This window comes from Prinia subflava, chromosome 4 (genome assembly GCF_021018805.1).
Source record: "Prinia subflava isolate CZ2003 ecotype Zambia chromosome 4, Cam_Psub_1.2, whole genome shotgun sequence".
In the NCBI taxonomy this organism is placed as follows: Eukaryota; Metazoa; Chordata; class Aves; order Passeriformes; family Cisticolidae; genus Prinia; species Prinia subflava.
Window position 1 is genome coordinate 68,289,325 of NC_086250.1, and position 25,380 is coordinate 68,314,704.

The 25,380-nt window shown below is 40.4% G+C and overlaps 1 protein-coding gene across 4 annotated transcripts in view; it reads right to left on the bottom strand.

The window, feature by feature from the left end:
- Nucleotides 1-25,380, bottom strand: part of CELF2 (CUGBP Elav-like family member 2) — a 376,801-nt gene that overhangs the window by 106,798 nt on the left and 244,623 nt on the right. For all 4 annotated transcript variants that reach the window (XM_063397060.1, XM_063397061.1, XM_063397062.1 and 1 more), the window contains one exon: nucleotides 24,317-24,513. In XM_063397060.1, the coding sequence (XP_063253130.1) occupies nucleotides 24,317-24,513 (197 nt within the window). The remainder of the gene's footprint in view (nucleotides 1-24,316; nucleotides 24,514-25,380) is intronic.

Consider the following 25,380-nt stretch of genomic DNA (forward strand, 5'->3'; position numbering starts at 1 on the left):
AGGCAAGGGCTCACATGTGAGAAGGATTCACAGCTGGGACGTGCCAAATTCCACCCTGTGCTCTATTTTTCCTCCTGGTTACAGCATTCAGGGCCCCAGTGCCCGGCCCCAGAGTGCCCCGCACCGCACCGCTGGCGTTAAAGCACAAATGCTCTGGGCTGGTAACAGCCCCGTAAATGGCCACTGAAAAATGATCCCACGGAGCTCAATTTTTTCTCTCCGTGCCTTGCAAGGTACGACGGCCTTTCTGTTAATTGGCCACAAGTCCTAGTTTGCTGTCAGCCTTCAGCTGCACGGGGGAGCTCTTTTGGAGGAGTCGCACTCTGTCATTCCTGTACCCTTGTGAATACAAATGCTCTCTATAAATGTCCTCTGCCTACAAAATGGAAGTGTTGGGGTTTTTTTACTCTTTTTTTTCCTCTTTTTTCCCCCCTCTTTTTTTTCTCTCCTTTTTTTTGACCTAGATTAAATTTGCTGCATTTTCAAGCCTTTTGGGAAAGCAACTAAGAACTAATATGCACTGGTTCATGTCCCACAACACTTCCCTACCCATTATTATGTAAATTTTGACTAAAGTGCGACACAGATAGAAAAGATATCAAGGGCAAAATTGCCAGAATCTACTTTTCTTGCTCTCTGAAATAAGCCACTTATATTAAACAGTTTTGAATGGCTAATAGCTGCATAAGTATCTGAAGATTTTCAATGTACCATTTTTCATATAGGACAATGACAGCTTTTGCAAATTCCTGCACTCTCCTGCTACCAGTGTAATGACTGGGAAGCGAGTGGCCAGCATGCTGGAATTCTCTGTTTTACTTCTGAAGGAAGGGGCCAACTTCCACACCTGCAGCTTGGCAACACTCATAGGATATCTGCACTAGGTGGTGATAAAGGAGCGCAAAAAAAAAAAAAAAAAAAAAAAAAAAGGCAGATGGAGATTATATGCTATACATGGTGGCAGGGTAAATAAATACACACAAACCAGGTTTATAGCACAAGGCAATTTTACGTCATTACAAACTAATCTGTGCCTAAAGAAACCATCCCTGTGTGCTGGGATGGAAGCTGAGCTTTGTTGGTCTGGGCTGAGTAGTGGACGAAAGACATTGCAACATAAAATCAGGAAGTGCTGTGAAGACAGAGCTGAGCAGCCAGTGGCACTGAACCTGCACATCAGCCCTGCATCAACACCCTGATCTGCAGGTGGCCTGGCCTGGAATGTTCCTCCTTTGCCAGCCCATCCAAGCACCCACCCAGGGTAAATCCCTAGGGAAAGCCATGGAAATGGATGGCTGTCAGCCAACCAACATCAGTGGGAAAATCAAAGCAGCAGCCCAGTGCCTCCTGTTGAGTTCATGTTTGGTCCTTTCACATTTCTAGATCTCGGGGTGGAGAGTAATTGGGATCTTATACATCAGTGGATATGGGTTACAATAAAGACTGCTTGTCAGAGCCTTTGGACAAGAAACTCTCAAGTAAGTAGGACAGCAAGAGGAGATGGAAGGGAAATGGCATTCCAGCCTCTAGCTTTGTGAGGGGCTGTCCCAGGGGAAGTTACTGCACTTCCCACTTGTAAAATGTAGGAAAAAATATACACAAAATACAAGATTTTTTTTTTAAAATTGAAATACTTTTAAACAAGGCCTGTTGCTATTTATATATATTGTAGCAAGAAAGAAATCTTGAAACTGGGGAGACATGGAACTGAAACAACAGAAAATGGAAATACAAACAATTATGTATTTCTTATACTGCCTTCCTGAAATTTCCCTTTTACCTTTTCTTTCTTCTTTTCCTTCTTCTTCTTGCATTAACGCTCCTTAATCTTAAATTCACTTTCTTCTTCCCTCAAATAAATTTGTATTCTTTTCTTTACAGTAGGTGGTTAATGTTTCTCTTCTCTTTGGCCAGGTAACAATTATTGACTTGAGTTTACTGGCTTTAAAATGAACTAACGTGTCCAAGTTAACCCCTAAATCTGATCATCTGCTAAATACGTCTTTGGGTGAAGTACAGAAAGAAGGTTCAGAGAACAGATGCTAAAAAAAAATGGAAATGCAAAATTAAGACATCCTCCCTTACTAATGCATTCTTGCAGCAGAAAACTGCTGTGACACTGTATTTCAGTTCAAAAAGACTCTACAAAGATCATGTTTACATAAATTAACATAGGCAGGGACACATCTTTCCCTGATGTCATTTCAAAAGCCCCATTGTCTCCAACCTTGGCACTCACTAGTAGCAAATCAAACTTCCCAGCACACATGTTTTATAGTCCTGGATTTCCTTCTATTTTTTCTTTCATTTGAATGCTTGAGAAAGATCACTGAAAACTGGCTTTTCCTGATAAGACTTCCAGATCAGTGCTCTGATGAAACCTCTAATTGCACTGTGACTTCTGAGAAGCCATTCGAATCCTAGTTCAACTAGGAGGCAACTCTGTAGGGAAAAATACTCAGAATAGAAGAGCTTTACCATAAAATTACCCCTTCAAAAGAATCAAATCTTTGAGAGTTATTTGCAATTTATAAACTTTCCCTATGAAAAACCTATGTTCTATACTGGAAATTATCTTTACTGGTTAAATGCCAAAGGCATCCTGGGCTGCATCAGGCAGAGCAGGTCATCCTTGCCCTCTGCTCAGCCCTGCTGAGACATAGATGCAGTTCTGGATTTTCTTCTTTTTTCCTGGTAAAGAGATGTGGACATACTGGAGACTGTCTAGTAAAGGACCATGAAGATGAGGAAGGGTCTGAAGCATCTCTCATATGAAAAGTAACTGAGAGAGCTGGGACTGCTCAGCCTGGAGAAGAAAATATTGGAGGAAGTGAAGCAGATAAAGCCTTCTAAGTGGTCCAGTGACAGGACAAGTGGCCATGGCCACAAATCAAAATACAGGAAATTCCATTTAAAAGTAAGGAACGACATTTTTATTCTAAGGGTGATCAAACACTGGCTTGCCCAAAATGTGTTGTGGACTCTCTCCATCCCTGGAGATATTAAAATCCTGCCTGGACACAGGTCTGCAAAACCTGCTGTAGATGGCCCTGCTCTGAGTTGGGGTTGGATAAGATGAATCCCAGAGGTTCTTTCTGACCTCAGCCAGCTTGTGATTCTGTGAAATGGCAATGAAGGAATTTAACTGGTTTCTGACAACATCCCTCCTAACACAGCTTAACTTTCCCAGAAATATATTGCAAGCTTATTTAACTCTAGCAGACAACATCAGTTAAATTACTTTTTATTGTTGTACCCATCGGTTGGGAATCAGCTCTCACTCACTAGCAAATTTCACACAGTAAATGAGTTTTTTTCACAGCAAGAACACAGGAATTAATATTTTCTTCTTTTTTTAAAGAAACAGAATCTGAGACCTTATAGCACCTTGCAGTACCTAAAGAGGACCAGGATATGGCTGGAGAGGGACTTTGACAAGGACAAGGGAGAATCTCTTCAGACTGAAAAAGGGCAGGTTTCAGTAGGGCATTAGGAAGAAATTCCTTATTGTGTGGGCAGTGAGACAGAGGAACAGGTTGCTCAGAGAAGCTGTGGATCCCCAGAAGTGTTCAAGGCCAGGCTGGATGGAGCTTTGAGCAACCTGGGATAGTGGAAGGTGTCCCTGCTCACAACAGGGTGGTTGGAACAAGATGATCTTTAAAGCCCCTTCCAACCCAAACCATTTAATGTTTCTATAATGATTCTTTGAACATCTCAGCACGGCAGATACTGTCAATAAAAACGTCTTGTGTCATTTCTTGTTTTTAGAAAAATATCACTACATTTAGGAATTCATGATAACACAATGCATTTTTTTTTAAGTTGCAGTTTATCTGGTCCTGTGGTATCTGACATGAAGTTTTTTTTGAACCCCACTGACAGCTCTAAACCTCTCAGCTTGTGTCTTCTAAGGACTGCATAGGAAAAGTCAGAACTAGCACTGCAAAAAGAAAAAAAAAAAAAAAAGAAAAGGCCCAAGGAAAAGGAGTTATAAAAGAGGGTACACAGTGGAAAGATTGCTATTGCTGACATTTCACTCATTTACAAAACAACAACAAAACCTCAACCCTACCAGAAACTTGGCAAGAACATTGTGCATGGGGGGTATTGTCAACATTTAGCTGGATTGGGAAGAGTTGGATATCGTTTTTGTAAGAAAATCTAAAATCTGACCTTGGATAACTCATTTCTAGGAATAGGGTGTTGAAGTTCCTCTGAAAATACCATTCAATGCCCATCTGAATCTTTCGATGCCTAAATGCTTTTGAACAATCTGGCCTTTCATCTCCCTGTGCTCTAGCTTTTCTTGTTAAATAGAAAGAATAAAATGTTCTGAGTTCAAAGAAATACTCTGAAGAAACTGTGAAAAAATAAAAATTGAGGTAAAAAGCCACAGCCACGGTAGTGACAATGAGTAACAGCAGAGCACTACGTGCCAGCGCTGCAGCCATCTGACTCACACTTGTCTGTCACACTTCCTCTGAAAGGTACCTTATAGGAAATGGAAGAAATCAATACAAGACATTTGAGATAGCTTATGGGATGCTTGAGTAGCATGGGAAGAAATTCTGGGATAAATTATTGCTTCTCAGTGCCCTGAACTGGAATCAACAATTAACTGTTTCCTCCAAATTCTCCCCTGCCCTGTATTTTGCTGCTTTTGGCCAAGTCACCAAATTGTGGGCTCTGTTCTCTGCTGGTGGAGGAACTGCCAAATCCTCCACTCTGAGTCATGATTGGCTACAGCTTACACACTATTTTAATGGCGATAATTATCAACCTTTTGGATTTTTTTTTCCCCTGATAAATAAATTTCCCCATCTTTAAAACTCGTGTCTAAATCCATTGTCTGAATCCGTCACACTCCCTGCTCCCTTTGCCCGAGACGCAGTCAAACACTTTCAGCTCTTTCTCGACTTCAACATCATGAACTCTTGCACATCTCTTATTGATTTCTAGGCATTCACAGCTTCACTCTCACAGGGTCACAGCACATGTCAAATCTTTCCTGCATTGCACCTTCAAGCAGTGTTTCATCTAAGGAGCTTCGCTTTGCCTGAACTTGTTAGCAGTGACACATTTGTTCCCCAATTAAGCTTTCTTTATAATAATAATAAAAATGAAATAGAAGCAATTCCTGGCAACTTTTCTATCTTTCTAGTCAGTTGAAACAATTTTATGCAGATGAAGATGCAGCTCCACAGAGCCTTTGAACTTTAAGCATCATCTTTACTTGGCTTTGAACTCTCAACAGGGCCCATGATCTTTCAAAGCAATGTACTCTGCTAGGGAAACTTCAAAACAGAGGGAAAAAGGCATGGTTAGAAAAAAATTGCAAAAGATGGTTTTTTTTTAATGCTTGATGCTCCTGGAAATAAATAAAAAACCCAACTGAGTGGTATCTGAAGAAGTGTATTCGGCACTCAAGTGTTTCCCTAATTAATTGTTTAGATGAGTGCTAAAATAAATGCAGCAGCAGCAAAGATAAACAAACCACTTTAGTAATAAAGCCATATATTTGTGCAGGCACACAAAAATAAATGGCAGCACTTAATGAGCACAAGCAATGAGAATGAAGAACACACTTCAGGTGGGGGATCTATGCTCAGAAAGCTCAAGCTCAAATGTATTTGAGAGGTATCTCACAACCACTGCCCAACCTGCCTCTCTTTTGCCTCTTGCACAGAATTTCGTTTTGCACAAACAGTGTAAAAATGCAAAGTGTCCTCATAAAGAATTATAGCTCATGTTTCACCTTACCTGGGCAGCCTCACCAGGGAAAGGAGAACACTTCTGGGGAGAGATTGCTTATCCTAGTTAATTATTATTCCTCTTTATTTTTGTCTGATGATTAACTAATGTAAAATCAATGAAGGGAGATACGGAATAGACATGTAACACATGTACTTCCAAAATGAGAGAGAAAAGCTGAGATGATTCATACAGTCTTTTCCTTCTGACTGGAAAACGAGCTAGCAAAATATTAATACTGGGGAAAAGTGTTATCTTGTATATCTAGGAAAGCAGTTTAAATAGAATTATACAGCTGTTAGAGGCAGGAAAATTCAGCTAAGCTCCTCTCCCACAGAGGACAGCATTACACTTCCACACATAATTCTTCCAAAGTTTTATCTTGTTCTATCTGTGGATTTCCCAGAATCAGACTTTCCATAATTTCCCCAAAAAACCTATTTCAAAATCTCACAAGAAGTATTTTAAATACGCTTTTCACAGTAAACACTTTCAGTTTTGCTTAATTTCCCACTGCTATTTATGTCTTGAAGACATTACGAAATAGTGCTATTACTTATCTTCATATAAATGATTTGACAAGCAGACCAAAACATAAAACCCCACACGCTTTAAAAATAAATATGTTATTCTCCCCAGAAGCCTTCATACAACTGACTGCTAACTTTTTGCAACTATCACCATGTATGCTCCGGAAAACTGATGAAAAAAATCTCTTCACGAATATTTAATATCTATTAAGGGAAGGGAATACTGAGACTCTGTTGGATGATCCATAGGACATGTTTTAAGTCTGTTAGTTAATACCAGTTCAGAGCAGCCCAAACAAGAGTACCATGATCTATAGGTCCTACGGCTCTCCAAAGATCAAGATGTGGCATTTAATCAGACCAAGATTTAAAATAAATCTCCAGCAGCCTGTTTTCAAGTTATGACAAGAGAAATACTTGGCTCTAGAGGTACAGGCTGTATGACATGATTGGCAACTTATCAGGACAAGAAGAGAAAGAAGCTGGATGATTGGCAACTTAATCACAGGGAGAAGGAAAAATAGAGAAAAGGAACAAAACGAGTGCCTAAACAGTGATGTGTTGGCTCCTGCGGCTGTCAAAGGTGGCCTTGAGCAGGCAGTGGCAGGAGGGCTTACACTGAAGCTTGTCTGCAGAGTAGATGAAACTATTCAGTGTTCCTTGGCATCAATAGCACGCGGCTCCTGAATGTATCTAATCACATTTGGAGAAGGAGGATTCTGCACGGTGCTCTCTGCAGGTCACCATGGCAGCCACAGGAACACGTCCAACAAAATATCACGGATGGCAGCCACCAAAAACCTCAGAGAGCTTTAGAACAAAGTCCCCAGTCTTAACTGCAAGCTAAAAAAATACAAAATAAAACCTTTGAGCAATCATATTTTGACACCAGAGGTCCTTCAGTTAACTTTACAATGTGATCTCGTTTATTGAACATGTTGTTAGTGTGTAAAATATCTCTGCTGAGCACAAACAATGCAAAGTTTTCCTGGATGGGAGCTGAGAAATGGTGGGTTACAGGTTAGACTGTTAAACAAGCCCTGCAACAACCAGTTCTTATTGGGAACAAGCATCGCTTGGTCTTTTCACAAAAATCTGTACTCATAAATGACTTGTATTTATCCTCAGAGTACAGTGGATCAATGGAGAAACTGCAAAATTATGCCCTAAAAACGTGAAGTTTCTTTTCCCACATGAAATGGGATATGGGGAAATAAGGATGTGCTTGGAGGGCAGTCCTGTTAATATTTGGGTCCCTATCTTGTACAATATTTTGGCTCCTGCTAAGACTTACTAGGCAAAACTTAAAGATAATTCCAAGCAATTTGAAATCGTCTATCGGACTTTGGCATTACTCACTCTTGCATTTTGTATGCCAGAGAGATAAACCATAATGTAGAGCAAAATCATTTCTGGAACTGCATATTGCACATTTTCACTATAAAGCATATCATAAGCTTTGACACAGAGATAACTAAGCGATTACTTGTCAACCTCCTCTCATTCCATCAGTCTTAAAAATTAGGATGAAAAAAGCTTTTCATGTGCAACAACAGGCTACATATTAGTCCTGCAGAGTTATAAAAAAATGTGGAACTAAATATCAGACAAGCCCAATTTAAAATGATGAAACACTTCTGAATTCTAAAACAATTAGGCTAATTTACAACACATGGCCTGATACACTGGAAGTTTTAATCCTTTTATTTTCCTTTTTAAAAGAGGGGACATTTTTTCATGCTAATCATAAATTAGTACAATCAAGACTTATTTCTTTTTTTGTCTGAATATTGTTCAAGAGCAATTCCTACACTTCCTAAAGAGGTTCGTGGAAGATTCATATTTTACCTGAGAAGAGATACACAGAAGTAAATTACAGAGTTAGAAAAGGCAAACCACAACTATAACTAAAGAAAAGCATCATCTCCTTTTTCTGTGCCTTATCAGTGATGCTGTGCTGCAAATTTACTCAGCTTTCACTGCTAGGGCCCTCATTTCTGCTGGTAAATCAGAGATCCTGGGGTGCTCTGAAGATTTATCAGATGAGAGTTGCAGTTATCTCCTCTACTCTTTGTGATGGTTCCTCCCAGAAAACACATGCATCCTGAATATTTCTGATCCCCCTGGGGATGAGATTTAAACAAACACTGACATTGGCAATGCAGCCCTGCTTGATCATGGTACTAAAAAGTCATTATGTGTGTTTCAATATCCACTCAGTTATTACCAGTTATTTAAGACAAAGAGAAAACTGGAGAAACTCTTTTCCTTACCACAAGGCAATGTTGGTGATGGCAGCAACATTGCTCAAAACCTACTCTGAAGAATATTTTGGCTCCTTTCTTACAGAATACTGGCATTTACAGTATAAAACATAAAACAAAAGATACAGGGAATTCAAACACTTTCAAGGCTGTCCCTTTTGCAACACACATGGACAATGCATTTTAAATGAAAGTTCTGTTTCTCTACACTTAAGGGTATTAATATTTTAGTATGACTGCATCTGTGAATGAAGACATTCAAAAAGCCATTATGTTTTCAACTTAAGTTAATAATAAGCCTATTTTTCCACCCACTCTCTGGCACAGCTGTAATGTTCTTGGCCTCAAGTGGGAGGCAATGTGGAACAAGGATTAGCAAGATGGATGATATACAACATACAGTGCCAGTTCATATAAAATATTACTAGATTGGAAATGACTGTTTACTGTCTCAGTGATTATATGATCACTTTTTTTCCTTCCAAAGAACATACAGGACGTGGCGCTCCTCTATGCCAATAAAGCTTAGTGCATAGCACCTGGGTAATGACAAATTAATTTTTGAACTAAGCCTGATGAAGGGGTCAGCCAAAACCCTAGGCAGAGCTTATCCCCAGTACTATTTTACAAGACAGAAAATGCATCGCTCCAATTCATCAATATTAGCACAGAAGAGAGATTATACAACAGAAAATAAATAAAATGGGCGGACAGAAACACCAAAAAAATGTTAGGACTGTGTGTGTTTACAGTACAATAAAAAAACATTTAATCTTTGAGTTGTGTGGGGGAGTTGGAAAGAGTGTCCCATGGTCCACTTCCAAATAAAATTGGACAAAACATTTAGGAATGCATTAAACAGAACAAGCATAGATTTGGCAGACAACAGGCTGGACGAACAAGCATGGGTTTTTTATTCAGGTTAGGTTTCCAAACCTGAGACCTTTGCATCCTGGAACTCAAAATCTCTCACCTGGTCTAAAGACCAACTCCTTTTGACAAAGGCCAACCATGAGCAGCCAGGGATGCTGAGCCCTGGATCCTGGCCCGTTCCTGCACAGTCTTACCTCAAACCAGAAACCACGTGGGTCAAGTGTTATGTCTGATCCAGTCATAAAACTTTAACCACAAAGTCAACACCAGTTGTTTAAATACCAAGTGCTCAGCAGTTCCCATCCCTTGGACTACTGGCCAAAGCCACTGCCAAAATATCAGCAATACTTCAGAGTTGAAAAATGTTTTCTTTAATAATTTTAGTGAGAGAGCACTTTCACATGAAAGTGTTTCTAACTGGCAAAATCATTTCTCATCCCTAAGCAAAGATCCTCTGAAAGCTGTGCGCACAACCCAAACCAACTCTGTTCTCATGTGGTTTATTGATTTAATAAAACATATAAACGGGCTGATATCATTATTATACCAGATGCAGATGATCTAGATTCACTGAACAAACTATTCCCACAAAATGTTTTCATTGAAATTAATGTTCACTCCTCCTTCCCCCACAAGCCAACACTGAGGCACTTTGAAATGCACATTAGCTACTTCAATAAATAAGTGAGCAATTCTTGGTTTTCTTAACCACGCAGGGCTTAAGTGGATGATCTCTCTGCATGCCCTGGATGATGAAAAAGACATTAAGTATTAGGATTTTTCCTGTTTGGGTAGCTCTGTGAGAGCAAGCTAAGTTTGCAGGCTCGCTCTCCCTATCATTTCCAAAGCGCCAGAGTTTCCATGAGCAGTGCCCCTCCCAGTCAGGCCACCAAAGCCTCAGCCCTCAGCCTTTTTTTTTGCATGGCTTTGTTCCAATACTGGGAGCAACTACCCAAAAGTTTGAAAGTCTGCTCCTTTGACACACTTGATCTGACAAGTGTAGAAGAAATGCTGTTAGATGAGAAGAAGAAGAAAAAAGCAAGAAGTCGGCACATTCCCTTCTCCTACTCACTCTCTAATGACCTTTGTGCTATTTTCTTTTAATTCTTATTTAAAATTTCAGCCCTTTACAGTAGGATCAGCAAGAACAGACCTTTGCTTCACCAAAGATGCACAAAGCCCTTTTGTTGAGGATATGGGTCCAAAACTGTGGCATCTGGGCTGTGCAGCTCTCAGTGCAGGCGCACTGTCAATCCTTCTTGTTCAGCTCAGCCATCAGTGTTTCAGGACAAAGATAATTCTACCAATCTGTTTGTACAGCACATTGTACAATCTGTTACGTGCATCTGCAATACAAACAGTAAATGATAATAAGAGCATGTGGACAAGGCTGGAGCCCCAGATTTTGGGTGCCTTTGTTGTCTGTGGCTCATGGATCCTGGTCTGCAGCTGCACTTTTGACTTGCTGCATGCACACAACCGTGGGCACTCGCCATGAAATCTAAATACTGCCTGTTCCTTATTAAAAATACCCAAATGGTGTTTTTCTCCCCTTCCTCCTATTTCAAGGGAGTAATTCGAAAGTTAAAACCATGACCATACCAATGGGAATGAGACACCAAAGTACCTTTTGTAATATCCTTCTCAAACACAAAACAAAGCCATGAAACTTAGGGAGAAAGAGGAACTGTTCGTGTCAGATGTTACCTAATGAATGTTCAGCCATGAATGCCACATACAAATGTATGAGAAAAAATGCCTACTCTTAAATAGAATGGTCCCCAAAATCACATCTGACCGCAACAGTAATAATGTTTCTCATCCTTACTAAATATTTGTCGTTTTTTTTTTTTGAAGACAGCAAACTCTGCTGACATTTCTGCACAGAACGTGGCACTCTGCTCCTTGCAGCACAGATTGCCAGACTGCTGCTTTACATGCTGATTTCTCTTTTGTGAACTGAGACCTTGAATACTTTCGCGGGGGGAGAAGCAGATCAATGATTTTTTAAGAGAGCTAAACAATTCCGTGTAATGAACATCAGTTTACACGGGCAATTACTCTTTCTTCTTCTCCCCCAAAACACCACGACAAAAACAAAGAGGAGATTGTAACTCCTTTGAATGGCATGTGCCTCACTGACTGTACCAGAATGCCACCCGCATGCAGAAATACCAGTGGGGGAAGTTCAGGAGTGACATGTGGCTTGTTAAAATATAAAATGCGTAGGTGCCATTTGATTCAGCCAACAATAAAGAAAGTTGTTGTAGAAACTATTGTACTGTTTCCCAATTTTCATAAAAGATTGGTTCAAACCCTCTTTCTTTGTTGCTTTTGTTGCTGAATGAATGGAGAATAAAAGGTGGGTTTTTTCTAGATTTCATGTATTCGCTTTTTAAAGAATGCATGTGAAATGAAAATAAAATAATATCAAACATAAAGGAGACGCAGGCTTCAATGGGAATTTTGACATTCAAAAACATTCTGCAAAAACATCCCATATATCACATTTTCTCCTTAATGGTTAAAACATAAGTGTCAGAAAACTATGGCTTTCTTTATCCCTGGTTTAAGCATGTCTCTGGCTATGTGTCCCTGCGTTTCCTCGTGTCTGAGTTTTCTGTTTATATCATATGAATATGTAAATGCAGCTCATTTGCATTTCTGCTTTTATGTAGGAAGTCACACAAAATACCTCCTTGGATCTCATTGTGGCACATCCATATAATGTGAGAGTCCTGCATTAATAACAGCATTAAAAATACCACCAGGATTATTCAATAAAATCCCTCTGCCCTCACTGCTGCTATTTGTGGAGGGCTTCCAAACCCCAACGTGGATCACCCCAAGTCCATCTTAAACACCCAGGCAATGCTTGGTTCCATCACTGCTGCAGCCGAGACCCAAACCAGGCACCCTCAAGCTGGGAAGGACACTCATGCCAAAATCACACCTTCCTCAGACCCTTGGGAAACCACTGGTCAGAGGAATTTCCTCGTGGAAGGGCTCGGTGATTCCATGCTCTGTGCATACACCAGTGCCTGTTCCCAGCTTCCAGCCTGTCCCTGCTCAGCAAAGCAGTGAAGGAAACGCTTTAATTTTAATCACTTGCTGAAGTCATCAGGACTGTGTGCTTAGTTGAGCAGGGGTCTTTATGAGCCAAATATTATTCTTAGTAATAAGGAGACCTGGCAATACACTAGATGGAGCTTTTGATAGTAAGTAACATTAATTCAATTAAATCCTCTTACAGCACACACTCTCCAGCTAATGCAGTTTACAGTGAAATTTTCTCTGGCACTCATTTAAATATAATTGCTGCACTTATCTTGTCATGAGGAAATTTCTGAAGGTTACTCGTACTGTGCATGTGTAAACCTACAAGCTACACTGACCTTTAGTTTTGAGATTTTTTTTTGAACTACTTAAACTGCAGCATCTAAATGATGATAATAATAATAATATAGTAATAGTAATAATTCCCTGCTTCCACACAGCACCTTTTAACTCAATATATGCCCAAGTGAGAACTAGCAAATAACACAGCATAGAAAAGCATCACATGCTAACTGGGAAAGAAAGCTAAAATTATTGGAAATGAAAAGGCTGGGAGATGACACATTTGGAAACCTGAATTTTCATAGAGCGTTTTGAACAGTTCTTCTGAAAAACATGAAGCTGCTTTCCATGTAGACAATTTCATATTTCATACACAAGCTGGCATTAATAGTAACTATGGGGCACTTGAGCACCATGCTTTGGCATCATCTTCTGCCTGAATCAGAAGAGAGGTTCACATCCATTGATCAAATAGACTGGTTTTGGTGACAGTCCCAGCTCTTTGCCTATAGGTAGCCCAGTGATATACTGGAAAGCAGTCTCAATGACTTGCAAAACTAGAAAAAGGGAAGTGCCAGCCAAAAAACCCCAGCAAACAAATCAAACCCCACCCAAACACAAAGTAAAACTTCAGGGTGTGTGCACAACTACCCATAAATAAAAAGTCTTGAGAGTTTAATGAAATATGGGAAGGACAAGTGTAGAGATAGAAAGAGAAAACTGCTGAATCTGATGGAAAAGAGCATTTTGGAAAGCCCTACCTATCCACAGGGGACATTTCAAACCCTGTCTTGGGTAAACCTTCCTTGACAGTTCTATCATAAGCTTTTTCTTGTCTTCTCTTTCTCACAACAAGAAGCATCCTCAAGTTAAAGATCTATCCAATTTTACTCTTTGAAATAGAGAAGAGGTAGTAATTTTGGGTTACTCTGCACTAAGCAGAGAATGCACACTGAAGTGCTGACAGCCATGGGAGGTGGGAAATACCAAATCTAAAGGGGAAAAAACAACTTCTGAGGCCACTCAACCTCTGTCCTGAGCTCAGCACTGCAAAAGGAAGACCTGCTGCTTAGCTTTTACTTCTCTCTATGCATGGGCAGGCATTTGGAAGGAATGATTTGACATGAAGTTTATTTGGCCACCAAGGCTCATCAAGACTTTTTCTTTCCTTTTTGGTATTAAATAAAAAGAGGGACCAAGGACCCTGCTTTCCACACCTGCATCCTCCTGCTCAGACTCAGATGCTTGTCACATTAAGAAACATCAAGTGATTTTGTTCAGCTCTTATGGCACACAGTAGCAGACGTTCAAGGGACTGCACAGCATTTTAAAACTCTTAAATAAAATGTGGGCTACAGGAGGCTCTCATTCAGAAGAAACATTTTCCCTTCCACTGAGAGTTCCCCCATGCTCTGGTGAAGTGAATTAAAATTGACACTGAGAAAAATCTAATTGAGCCAGAGACAACACAACACTTTTCACTATAGAAACTCAAGTCCTGGTGGAATTACTTGGGTTAATATAGTCCGTTTTAAATCTACAATGATTTTTATATCCCATGATCTGCAAATAATAAAGGAAGATTGTTGTTTAAGACTCATTGTATTAATTAGGGGGAGCATAGGAAGAGTGAGAGCTGGTGCCTTTGGGTCTGCTGCACACTTGTTTCCTAACTGCAGTTCTCATTAGATCTGATTAATATGTGAATAAACTAATGTAGATCTCACCTGGGCAGTGTTAACATAACAAAATCTTTGTGTCAACCAGCTCAGGGATTCACGCACTGAAAATGAAGGGAGCAGATTTGATTTAGGCAAAACGACACCAGCACAGAGAGGATATTATTCTCTGCCTGCTCAAAGTGACTCAAAAAATTTGGGGAAAGTCCCCCCAGGCCTCTGTATCTCAATTTTTCCTGCTGGTAAAAATGGGGTGATGATATTTGTCTCCCTTTGCAGCACACTTGGAGGTGTCTGGCTGAAGCAGCAGCCCTGCTCCTTACGGTGCCACACTCATCCTTGCAGCAAAAAGTTTCCTGCAGTCCATTATATTAATCTACTCCCTATTGTGGTACAGCTCCCTAAAATTGCAGTTGAAGGCATGACATCTTGAGCTACAAGGAGAGTTTAATTAATGTTTGAAACATAAATTTTCCCAATTCAGTTGGGTGAATAAGAGACACGGTTTATTAGGAAATGTCTTCCAGCTCTTTACAGCTCTTCTTAGTCCTCTAAAAGAATGCCTGAATTGGATGCAGTAGTTATTTTAAATTAAAACCACAAGGTAGTAGACACTGCAGTTTTCTCTTACACAAATAATAATGAATTTATGCACCACAGAGTTTATAATCTGCAGAGTGAAAGTCTAACGTCCCACTTAAAACTGCATACTCATGGGCATAGATTAGACAGTAATTAGGTTCAGTGAGAAACTGAAAAGATCCACTGGAAACATTCAAATTTAATTTATTCACTGGCTTGTCTCAGAGTGTTTTTATAAGCAATTAGAAAGACACAGATTCTTGAAAATGCATTCTTTCCCGAGACAGATGGACCAGGAGATTTATATGGCATACACAGCCTTCCACCCACAGCTCACTGGCTTGAGTTAAGCTCAAACCAGACTTAGAAGCCACTACCAGACTTTATCCTTGGGGAGTTATTTGCTATTCTTTTGAAATATGCTGACGGTTACAGTGCACTATGAAACCGATGTCTTAAAAAAGAGTAACACTACAACTGGCACAGCACATCCTTTTATAGCATCTCTGTCACTGGAGTCTGACACTGAGGATGTTGTGGGTCCTGCCAGACCCCAAACTGCCCTCTTGCTACCCTGTTCCCACAAAACCCCCCCCCCCCCCAAAAAACCACCAAAACAGGGTGACAAGGTCTAGTGCAGGGAAGATGGAAGTAATGAAATAGTAATTAATTTACACTGCTGTACATGCTGCACATATCTGCTTTTAATGCATTTCAAAATTATAAAGAATAGCAGACACCCTTTCAAGGCCCTCCTGGGGTTTAAATTTCATGTTAAGAACCAGCAAAATTGATGACATATTTATGCTAAAATGTTTTATGTGGTCTTTAGCTTTTTATTGTGACCCTTCATAGCAATATTTATGTCTCTCACATCATTTCAGCAGTGACAGAGAAATTCTTACTGCCTTGGAGTCTCGCCTTCTATCTTTTAAAGAGGAAATCTTCCTGCATTGTGAGTTTTAATTTTAGGCTGTTATTTATTTGTGCATACATGTGCACAGGCAGTTGTGACTGATTTTAGTGGGGTGAAAGGAACAGAAGATAAAAGCAATAAAATGCTGGTTTTGCAGTCGAAATGAGAGATTTGGAAGCTGCAGTACACCCAAAATCCATGTTCATAAGACTGCTTCCCAATTACAGTTCATTTTTCACACTGCTCAGTTGTCAAATGTTTTCTTCCTTTGAGCTCCTTGCTGAAGTGCGCAAAGAGTTTAGACCAGTTCCCACACCCTTTGCAAAATCTCCTCATTTGTTAGGAGCAAATGATTTTGATATTTGAACTGAATAGAGTAAGAAACACTACATAACAAGAGAAGGGTTGTGTGGTTTCTTTTGAAGCCATTGTCCTTTAACAAAAACTCACATTTTTCTCACGTAATGTTTCATTAACGAGCAGATAAATATTGTATGTTTTTTCAATTAATAGAAAATTGGAAGAGGAAAGAATTTCAGTGCCACAATGTCATGAAATGGTCGATTCTCATTGATGTGAGCTTTAATATGCAACTAAAGAAACTGGATACCATAAATATCAAACTGACAGTATCTGGCACTTTTATAGATGCATATATTTTAAATGTAGGCAGCAATCTTGAAAATACTTAAAACATGCCTGTGTTTTATGTCTGAGTATTATATCTATTGATTAATTCCTGCGTGCAAGTGTGTGCATGACTTGACTTAGATTTTCCATGCATTACAGTTTTTTGGCTTTGAGATTATATATTTGAGAAACTGAGGTTTGGCATACTATTCACATTCAACAAAGCAATTTGATTAGGTTTTTTTTTTTAATTTTACTGAAAGTTCAGGCTGTTTTAACTGCCTGCCTATGTGTGGTTCTTCTCCCAATGAAGTGATGTCAACACAAACAACATATTACATATTTATATTTTATGAACATTTGGGACTCCTTTTTAAAATTGCTCTAAAATATTCTACAAATAAAGCCTGGACGATGTGCTGAAGTTGTCAACATTACCACACGCCCAAACTGAAGTTCAAAAATTCCTTTTCAAACACCCCTTTACTGAAGTTGCCTTTCCCCTAAGTGTTTATCAGACATGAACATTAGAAAGAACCACAACTAAGAATATGAAGTCCTGCCTGCTCTTCTCATGGCTGGTCTGTACATGGGTTTTCTATCAATTTAACTAAAAAGATTAATGTAGTTAAAGTTTATGCATTTTTTTTCATCATAGATGTAATTAATAATGTGCTTATACAGTCTTAGCTTAATTTTTAAAATTCATATGCAGCTGTAAATCATAGTTAAGCTGCTATGAAACTGCAGCCAGTGAGCCCCAAAGTGATCTACTTTAATCCCTTAGAGATGTGTTATTTTTATTAACTTCTTACAGCAAAACCTAGAGTCCTCATTTCTGGACCAAGCTCCCACTGTGATAAATACCATAAAAATGAGGAGGAAAAAGATGCCTAAAATCCCCAAAAAGCTTTTTTCTGCTCCAGTCATTCATGCACTGTATATAGGAAATTTAGAAACAGGGGTAAAGGAAGGTTTCTGTGCTGCCTCTATATTTAAATACCACAACTGAAAAATCCTCTACCCAACTCCCTCCACCACCCTCTGCAACCACAGCCCCTTGTTCCTGTTACAGGGTCCTCACAAATATATTCCAATACTTCTGTCTGACTGGGTTAAATTTGCTGTGATAATTTTTGCTTTCAAAGGGGCTGACTTTCTTGCCATTGTCAGTGAAGGGAGTACACAGTGAGACTGATTTATGTGGGTAACAGGTTTGCAGTCAATGGGACGTTATCCTGATCCTCTCTTCAAAGCAATGCAAAAATATCAGGGGACACCAATCTCAGCCCCTCTTCGTGCTGTACATAGCCAAGCCACTGACAGCTTGGCACCTTGTCCTGTTTATGGGGAGAAACTGCACTTGGACACGGGGAGCAGTCGTGTCACATCCTGTTTCAGATGCATTATTTCAAAACACTAAATGGAAGCAAGCAAAAGGAAAGTTTCTTTTGGAACTCTTCTCACTGCTTCTTCTGGAAGACTTGAGAAGTCAATTTTTTTCTGTTGGCCTGCTGTTCCTCAGTCTTAAGTCTATGCGGTGCAATCCCTGGGTTTAATATTAATTGAAAGAGCTTATCTATTCCTGCCTTTGGTATGCACTTCAACATACTGCAGAAACTTCAATTGTATCCCCTTACAACTTTTTCTTTCTAAACCAAGGTACAGTCCTGTATTCTTCCTCAGCTTTTCCCCTTTTAGCTTTCTTGTAAGTCAATGTTTGAAGCCCTTTACAAGTTAACCTTTGCAGACCTTTCACCATGGCTCAACCCTTCCTGACTTCATACAAAATCATGCTGCTCTTCTCTGGACCTCTGCCCTTTTCTACAGAATGGTACTAAATATTGGTAACTGTAGTTTAAACATGATTAAAAAAATTCCTTCTTTAAGCAATGCAGTATTTCCTTGAAGGTTCTATTCAATGTTTCCATTTATACAGCTTCACATTTTCTGTGCCTTTTTGACCACACAGATACAAAATATCATCTCAGTCCTTTTATGATATGTGCACCCTTCGAATCCTCTCCTGCTCTCAAATCTTTGAAAAATGCACTCATTCAACACATGTGTTCACTCAAAATAAAATTTACTCTTCTTGCTCACGGTTCATTTTACCCAGCAGAATCTCTTTGTATTTGATTGCTTTCTCCAGGTTATCAGGTGGCTTCTCCCCTGTCTAGTCCCTTCTGCATGATCCAAAAAGTTGGATAACAAGTTGGTGGTTCATTCTGTCAAAGCCATTTACATAGAGAGTGAAAAAGTATTGATCTCCAATAACAGTCCCTGTTGCTCTCCAGTCATCATCCCCTCTCTTCCCCTGGCCCCAACCTTTCCCCATTCCAATCTGCCCTCGATCATCTACCCAGCTCCTTTCCCCATTTGGAAATGGGCCCTTCTCTGCTTCACCAGCAACTGCATGGATTAGTCTCCCGTGTGACACTCTGTGAAATGCCCCTGGGAAATCAGCTTGATTACACAGATGATTTCACACCTGTCCACTTTCACAGAAACGTCTTGAAAAACTCCATCAGATTTGTTGAGTAAGAATTACCTTTTCTAAAAATCAGCTCACATCTGGAATAAGTTCTATAATGCTATTTAGAACCCACTAAAATTATAGATTTAAGATTCCTTAAGGTTTAAATTTAAATGCCCTACATTCAGAAACTTCCAGTTAAAAACTGAACTTTATCATTCACTCTTCTTCCCCACTGTACTTGCATTTAATCACAATTGGCTTTTGCCAGTCTTTGTTGTGTGAAACATCTTATAGTGTACAATGCACCTGCTAAAAAATAACATGCAAGGCACTTTTTAATGCAGTGCAGGAAAAGATTTACCATGCAGAGTTGCATAGTAACAAAATATCTGTCAGCCACCATCACCAAAATTTAGTCTAACACACACATGCACAATGGCTGTGGTCCCATGTCCTGCCATTTCAACAGCAAATGTGCTCATGGTGCAACTCATCTGATCTCAGAGGTTAAACAGTGTTTACATGGGTCTGTGAAAGAATTAAAAGCACAGAATAACACAAGAAGTGTAGGGAAACCATGGCTCCTGGAGTGCTGGCTGAAGGGAACTTTTAAAGAGCATCTAGAACAGTTTTGCCGAATGCAATGTATTGGAACTGCCTGAAGGAGCAGAGGGTGCAATTGGCTGTGTGGTGTCACAGGGGCAGTCGAGGAACAAGGAACAGCTGGTTTTGCTGCAGGTTGGGACACTCAGGATGGGCATGTGTGACAAGGTGAGTGCCACAGCTCTGCTGCTGTGCAGGACTGCCCCAGTTCCCTTTTCTCCTGCTATACTGGGCACTGTGAGAGGGCCCTGCTGGAGGAGAGGAATTGTCCCCCTGCCTGCACCAGACTATTTTGGAGGGGCTAAATGGAGGCTGAAATGGTGCTAAAGCAAGCCAGGTAACTTCTGCCTCCTCTCTCTCTCTGTATGTAAGTACATATCCCTCTACTGCTCCTTGCCCACCTGGTCTCTCCTGTATGCAGCAGATGAATGCCTCATTATCAGATTCCTCTGCTCGCTTCCCGGTAGACTTAAATTACCATGTTAAATAGGATAATAATAAACACTGCCCTTTAACTACAGCACATCCTTGTTCACTCAGCAGCCTCCTTCTAATCTGATAAAGGGTCTGTAAAAGGCTGCAAGCAAACACAGAGCCAGTTGTTTCACAGGTGCCTCTCCCTGCTTTCTGCAGTGTGATTCCTGTGGCAGCACAAAGAGATTCAGGCTCACAAAGCTGGTTTAGGAGACCTTGATCCCTATAAGAATTATCAGGTATTGAAACAGAGGCAAAGTGCCAAAAGGACATAGAGGATCTGGCCCAAGACTCTTCTGCTGCATTTCAAAAGGCAAAAGTAGCCCTGTGCCATCTGCTTGCTTCAGCACTTGGACTGCAAAACCAAAGTAGCCAAGGAAATCTTTCCGGCTTAGAAAACAGTGGGGAGGAAGAGAGATCTTGGTGCAGTGCATGCTGCCTTCACACAGAACTTGCTTCATTTGAGGTATTAGAGAAACTCTTTTTAACAACTACCCTGGAAAAAAGTCAGCTATCCACCCAGAATCAATTATATAAAGGGAGCAAGCTGGACTGGGAACAGAGAGGGCCCATCTGCCCAGACTTTGAATCCCCTTAGCCCCCAGAAGCTGAAAGTGCCATTTATTTCAGTGGTACAGAATTTCCTGACCTGTTTTTTTCTTTGTTTTTTGGTATTTAATTTACTTAATTCCCTGGATTTCTCTTGTTGCAGAAAGAGGGAAAAGCCTTACAACACAACAGGAGATAAAAACAAAGTCAAATTACTTTGCTGAGCTCTTTCACACATCCAAAAGAAGCAGAGAAATGCAAGCCCTGGAAAGGATGAAGAATTTCCTAGAATGCAGCCATTCCTGAAGGTCCCCATTAATAAAGCCAAGCTTCAAGGTTTGCAGTAGTATCAATATATCTGTGGAATTAAGATGGCTTTCCTCTGGTTTTCCAGAGTGAGGTAAACTTGGCTTTCTACCTGTCCTCCTCCAGCCTCAGCTTTGCAGAGCTGGCAAGCAATACAAAAGAGGAGGAAAGACATGAACTAGGCCGTCTGTCGTTGGAGGGTATGAAAGACAGTCTGAATAACAGCAGGAAAGAGAGAAGCAGCCTATGGTTATTTTTGACAGAATTGGGAGAGACTCAGATTGCAGCTTCATAAACAGTTCATCAGAGAAAAACTCGGTCCAAATTAGAGGAGCCCCTTTGGCCAAGCTCACAGAAATACATAACCCTTGTCTGAGAAGAGAGAAATCTTTCAGAAAATCAAAATGCTTTTCTTTAAAGAGCAAAACCTAACTGCTCCCCCCCCGTGTGGTGTAGTAACACCAACTTGCACTCTTGTCATTGCAACTCATGGCTCGCAGCATATGCAGAAAGAGATTTCTGTGTTACAGCAGGCTGTGAATGTTCTGCCTGATACACAATCCCAACCATGCAATGAAATGGAAATTGGACATTTTCTACCTCACTCAACCACAAGGTCCCTTGATGGAGTGTTCTACAAAACTGGAGGTGATACAAAGAGTCAGCAGGCAGAAAAATGCCTGGAACAACCCAAATCCCAGCTCAAATAAAATAAATATAGTTGTTTTGTGTGGGTATTTACACAGAAGAGGAGTATGGAATTTCATTCCACCTCAGACATGTGATTTTTGGTGTTGTCCTGTACAGAGCCAGGAGTTGGACTTCGTGATCCTTGTGGGTCTCTTCCAGCTCAGAATATTCTATGATTCTGTGACCTCCAAACAAAAAATGAAAACTCTGTTTCTTTTCTAAATGCCAATTAGATAGTATAGGTGAAGTATTTCTCATGCATTGAGATGAAAAGAAAACTGTAGGATGTTTCTTAGGGCTATTTTTCAGTTTATTTGTTTCCAGCATTCTTAACATTCTCTCACACAGAATCTTTTGTTCAACTGGATTAAGAAAACAAAGATCATTCCCAGTCAAGAGATATCCACAAGGAACTCAAGAGGTTTCTAGCAACCTTTCTGGCAGATTCAGCCAGGAGGAAGGATAGAGCCAGCATGGAGATACAGTCCTTCAAAGCTTCCATGGGAAAAGCTGACCACCAGAGGAGCTTGCTGCTGGTGCCAGAGAAAAGTAAATCCGAAGGTTATTCTGCCTGTCTTCAGGATCAATTTCATTTACTGATTAATTAACACATAATGCCTGAAGTGACAAGCATAATCTCTGCATGGCTGAAAAGAGTCCAAGCAAAAAGTATCCCCCAAATCCAGCCTTTCAAAAAGAGTACAGTATATGGGGACTACAAACATTAATAATTAGCCCACAGTGATTTGCATGATCTATGCTTCATCCTTATGCCTCCCAGCTGCCTGATGGACAGGTACAGTGATTCCCAGAAATGGGTATCAATGGGTTTCTTCTGTCTCACCACAATGTCATTCTCACTTCATTTACTGCTTAGTGGGAAGGCATAGCTGGGACCCAGGAATCAGCTCCTTCCAAATGGACGAGTCTCAAAGTTCAGCACTTTAGTGGTTTAAACTAAGGAGGAGTTTGCTCATCCATAACAGCCTGGACTGCAGAAAATCCAGTTGTTTGACCTTTTAATGCTCTCCTATCCAGCATTACAAGAAAAAGACATTTGGTGAGGGCTCTGTGCTAACACAGTAGGGCGGTACATGGTACAATACATCAATCCTGGGAAACTGGGGAGGGGGCTGGAAGCAGAACTGCACTGAAACACTCCAACCAGAAATACTTTCTGCTTCTGAGTCACAGAGTCATGGAATGGTTTGGGTTGGCATGGACCTTAAAGAGCATCTAGTTCCAGCCCTCTTGCCATGGACAGGAACACCTTTCACTAGAGCAAGTTGTTCACACAACATAGCCTCGAACACTCCCAGGGATGGGGAAGGGGAAAGGGTGATCTAGTACAGACACTTGATTAGCAGGAAGCTACAGTGAGCTGGACCCCCTCCCTGACACTGGTGTGAGACCAATGCACCAAATCTTTTAACCAGAAGTGAGGGATGCAAGCAACCCAAAATTAACCACGGTCATTGAAAGCACCTGACTGCTTAAACCAGGCAGCAAGATGAAGGCACTGGGAGGATCCTCTGCCCAGCACCAGGGCAAGGAAGATAAGCTGAGCCTTGGCAGTGCTTTGCCCAAGGCACAGGAGCCCCCGAGGCTGTGCTGTGGTGCCTCCCACAGCAGCAGCCCCCTCTCATCTCCAGCGAGGGATATTTTGCTCTGTTAACTTTGCTGCGAGCCCACAAAATCATTCTGTGATATTCTCCATAGCGTGTGTGCTCTGAAGGTTTTCAGAGTCAGTGCCAGGAGTGCAGTAAGAAGGAATAACTGTCTAGCAGCCTTACAGCCAGGCACACACATGCACATCCAGTCCTGCCTCTGAGCCACGCTAATTATTTTTAACGGTGGCAACGCTCTCATGTACCAAACCTGAATGAAAATGTACAGCTAGGTAGGGAGAAAAATGCACTCTGTGAAACAAAATGCTCACTTTCAGTTCACATGTAAGCACGTGTCACACTTAAACAGTTATAATACACAAAACTCTCACATGCCCAACAAAGCACAGATATATGTAGTGAAAGAAAGGAATATAGTTAGGGACAAATACATGTGTATAGAAAAAATGCAAGAAGGAAAACTAATCCTTTCATTTAGAACAATATCAGTGCCAAAACCGAATCCCTTAACATGACTGCAGAAAAAAACTCAGATTTTGGAAAAAGGGCAGGGTGACTATTTGTAATTTTTATTGCTGCTGGAGCAATGATGTGGCAAGAACCCACCACTATAATTTTTTCCTTCTGTATCCTTAAAATAATTCCCACCTGGGGTGCAAAGAGAGGAAACTAAAGGAAATAGAAAATTATATTTTTCATGAGCTAATCCTGGGAAGCAACTGCTCAGGTTTCCACTTTTTTGGCAATGATAATTTAAACAAGGAGAGCGATATTTTCTTATTTTTTGCACAGTTGGAATGCATGCTTCCAGATAGCAGACAATTAAACTTGAGTTTCAGAAGAGGAGGAACGCAATATCCGATAGGTTTCAGGAGTCCTCTCCTCTTAGGACTGCTGCATAGCTCAACACAGCATACTACAAAACAAAGAGCTCAGATGCAAACCTCTTTGGGAATGCTGAAGGCAAGCAAGATCACCGGGAAAACAAGCAAACTGAAAGCAAAGAGAGGATAACTACTGTACCTTTACTTTGGGGAGGGTTCTGACTTCTGTCTCGGAGAACATTAATCTGGTAGACAGCTCCATAAGGCTCAAAAAGTTCTTTTAATTCTTTTTCTGACCACGAACGGGGAATCTGTCCAACAAACATCTTAATGGCATCTGGGTCTGGTTGGTCTGAATGATCCAAAGCTCCATTCATCTTGTTAGCTGTGCCGTTACTAGAAAGTGGAAAAGGAGATTAAAGGGAGAAGACAAGTTAGGAGACTATGCAGTTTTCATGTACACTAGATGCAGAAGATGATGTCAATTGGCACAAAACAGAAAAAAAAAAAAATCAGTATTTAATTAATAGCATAAGTATTACGGACAAACAACAATGCTATTACATTTTTCATCGAGTCTGGTTTTCTCTGCAGGCTGCTGCTTAATGTCATTATATAAGATGTGAGCGGCACAATACAACCTGGGACTTCTGCATTTTAAAGTAGAAGATAGTGGCAAATAAGTGCAGATTTCTCTCCATGGCTGTTGTAAACAGAACTGCAGTGAATTCTCACTAAACTGGCTACTGGCAGAAACAAGGCAGTGCGTGTGTCTGTGTGTGTGTGTTTTGTAATAAAGTCACATGAAAGGAGTATGAAACACTTGGCAATCTGTCAGATGACTAACGCAAGATGCCAGCGATGAATCTGCAGATTGTGTGAAGCATCCATGTGTGCATCAAATTAGTATGATATTGCCTAGAATGGAAAACACTCCAGCTATGTGGCTGGTTGCTGCCGATTAGTTGCCTACGCTCTTTAAAAAGGAAAAGCAGTCTGGAGACAGTTTTAAGTACATTGTTTATTGCTGTCATCAAAAAAAACCCCAAACCAAAACAAAGAACAATTCAAAAAGAGATGGCAAAACTGCCTACTTCATTGTGGAAATTAAAATGCTGCTTCAAAAAGTTTTTCTGCCCTGCAAAAGGAGGTCAGATTTTTGAACGTGTTCACCCCCTGTAAATTCTTAGCCTATCTGATCTCCAGATGTACATCCTACATCTAAGTTTGAAACAAATACACTCTTGCGGGGAAAAAGAACTT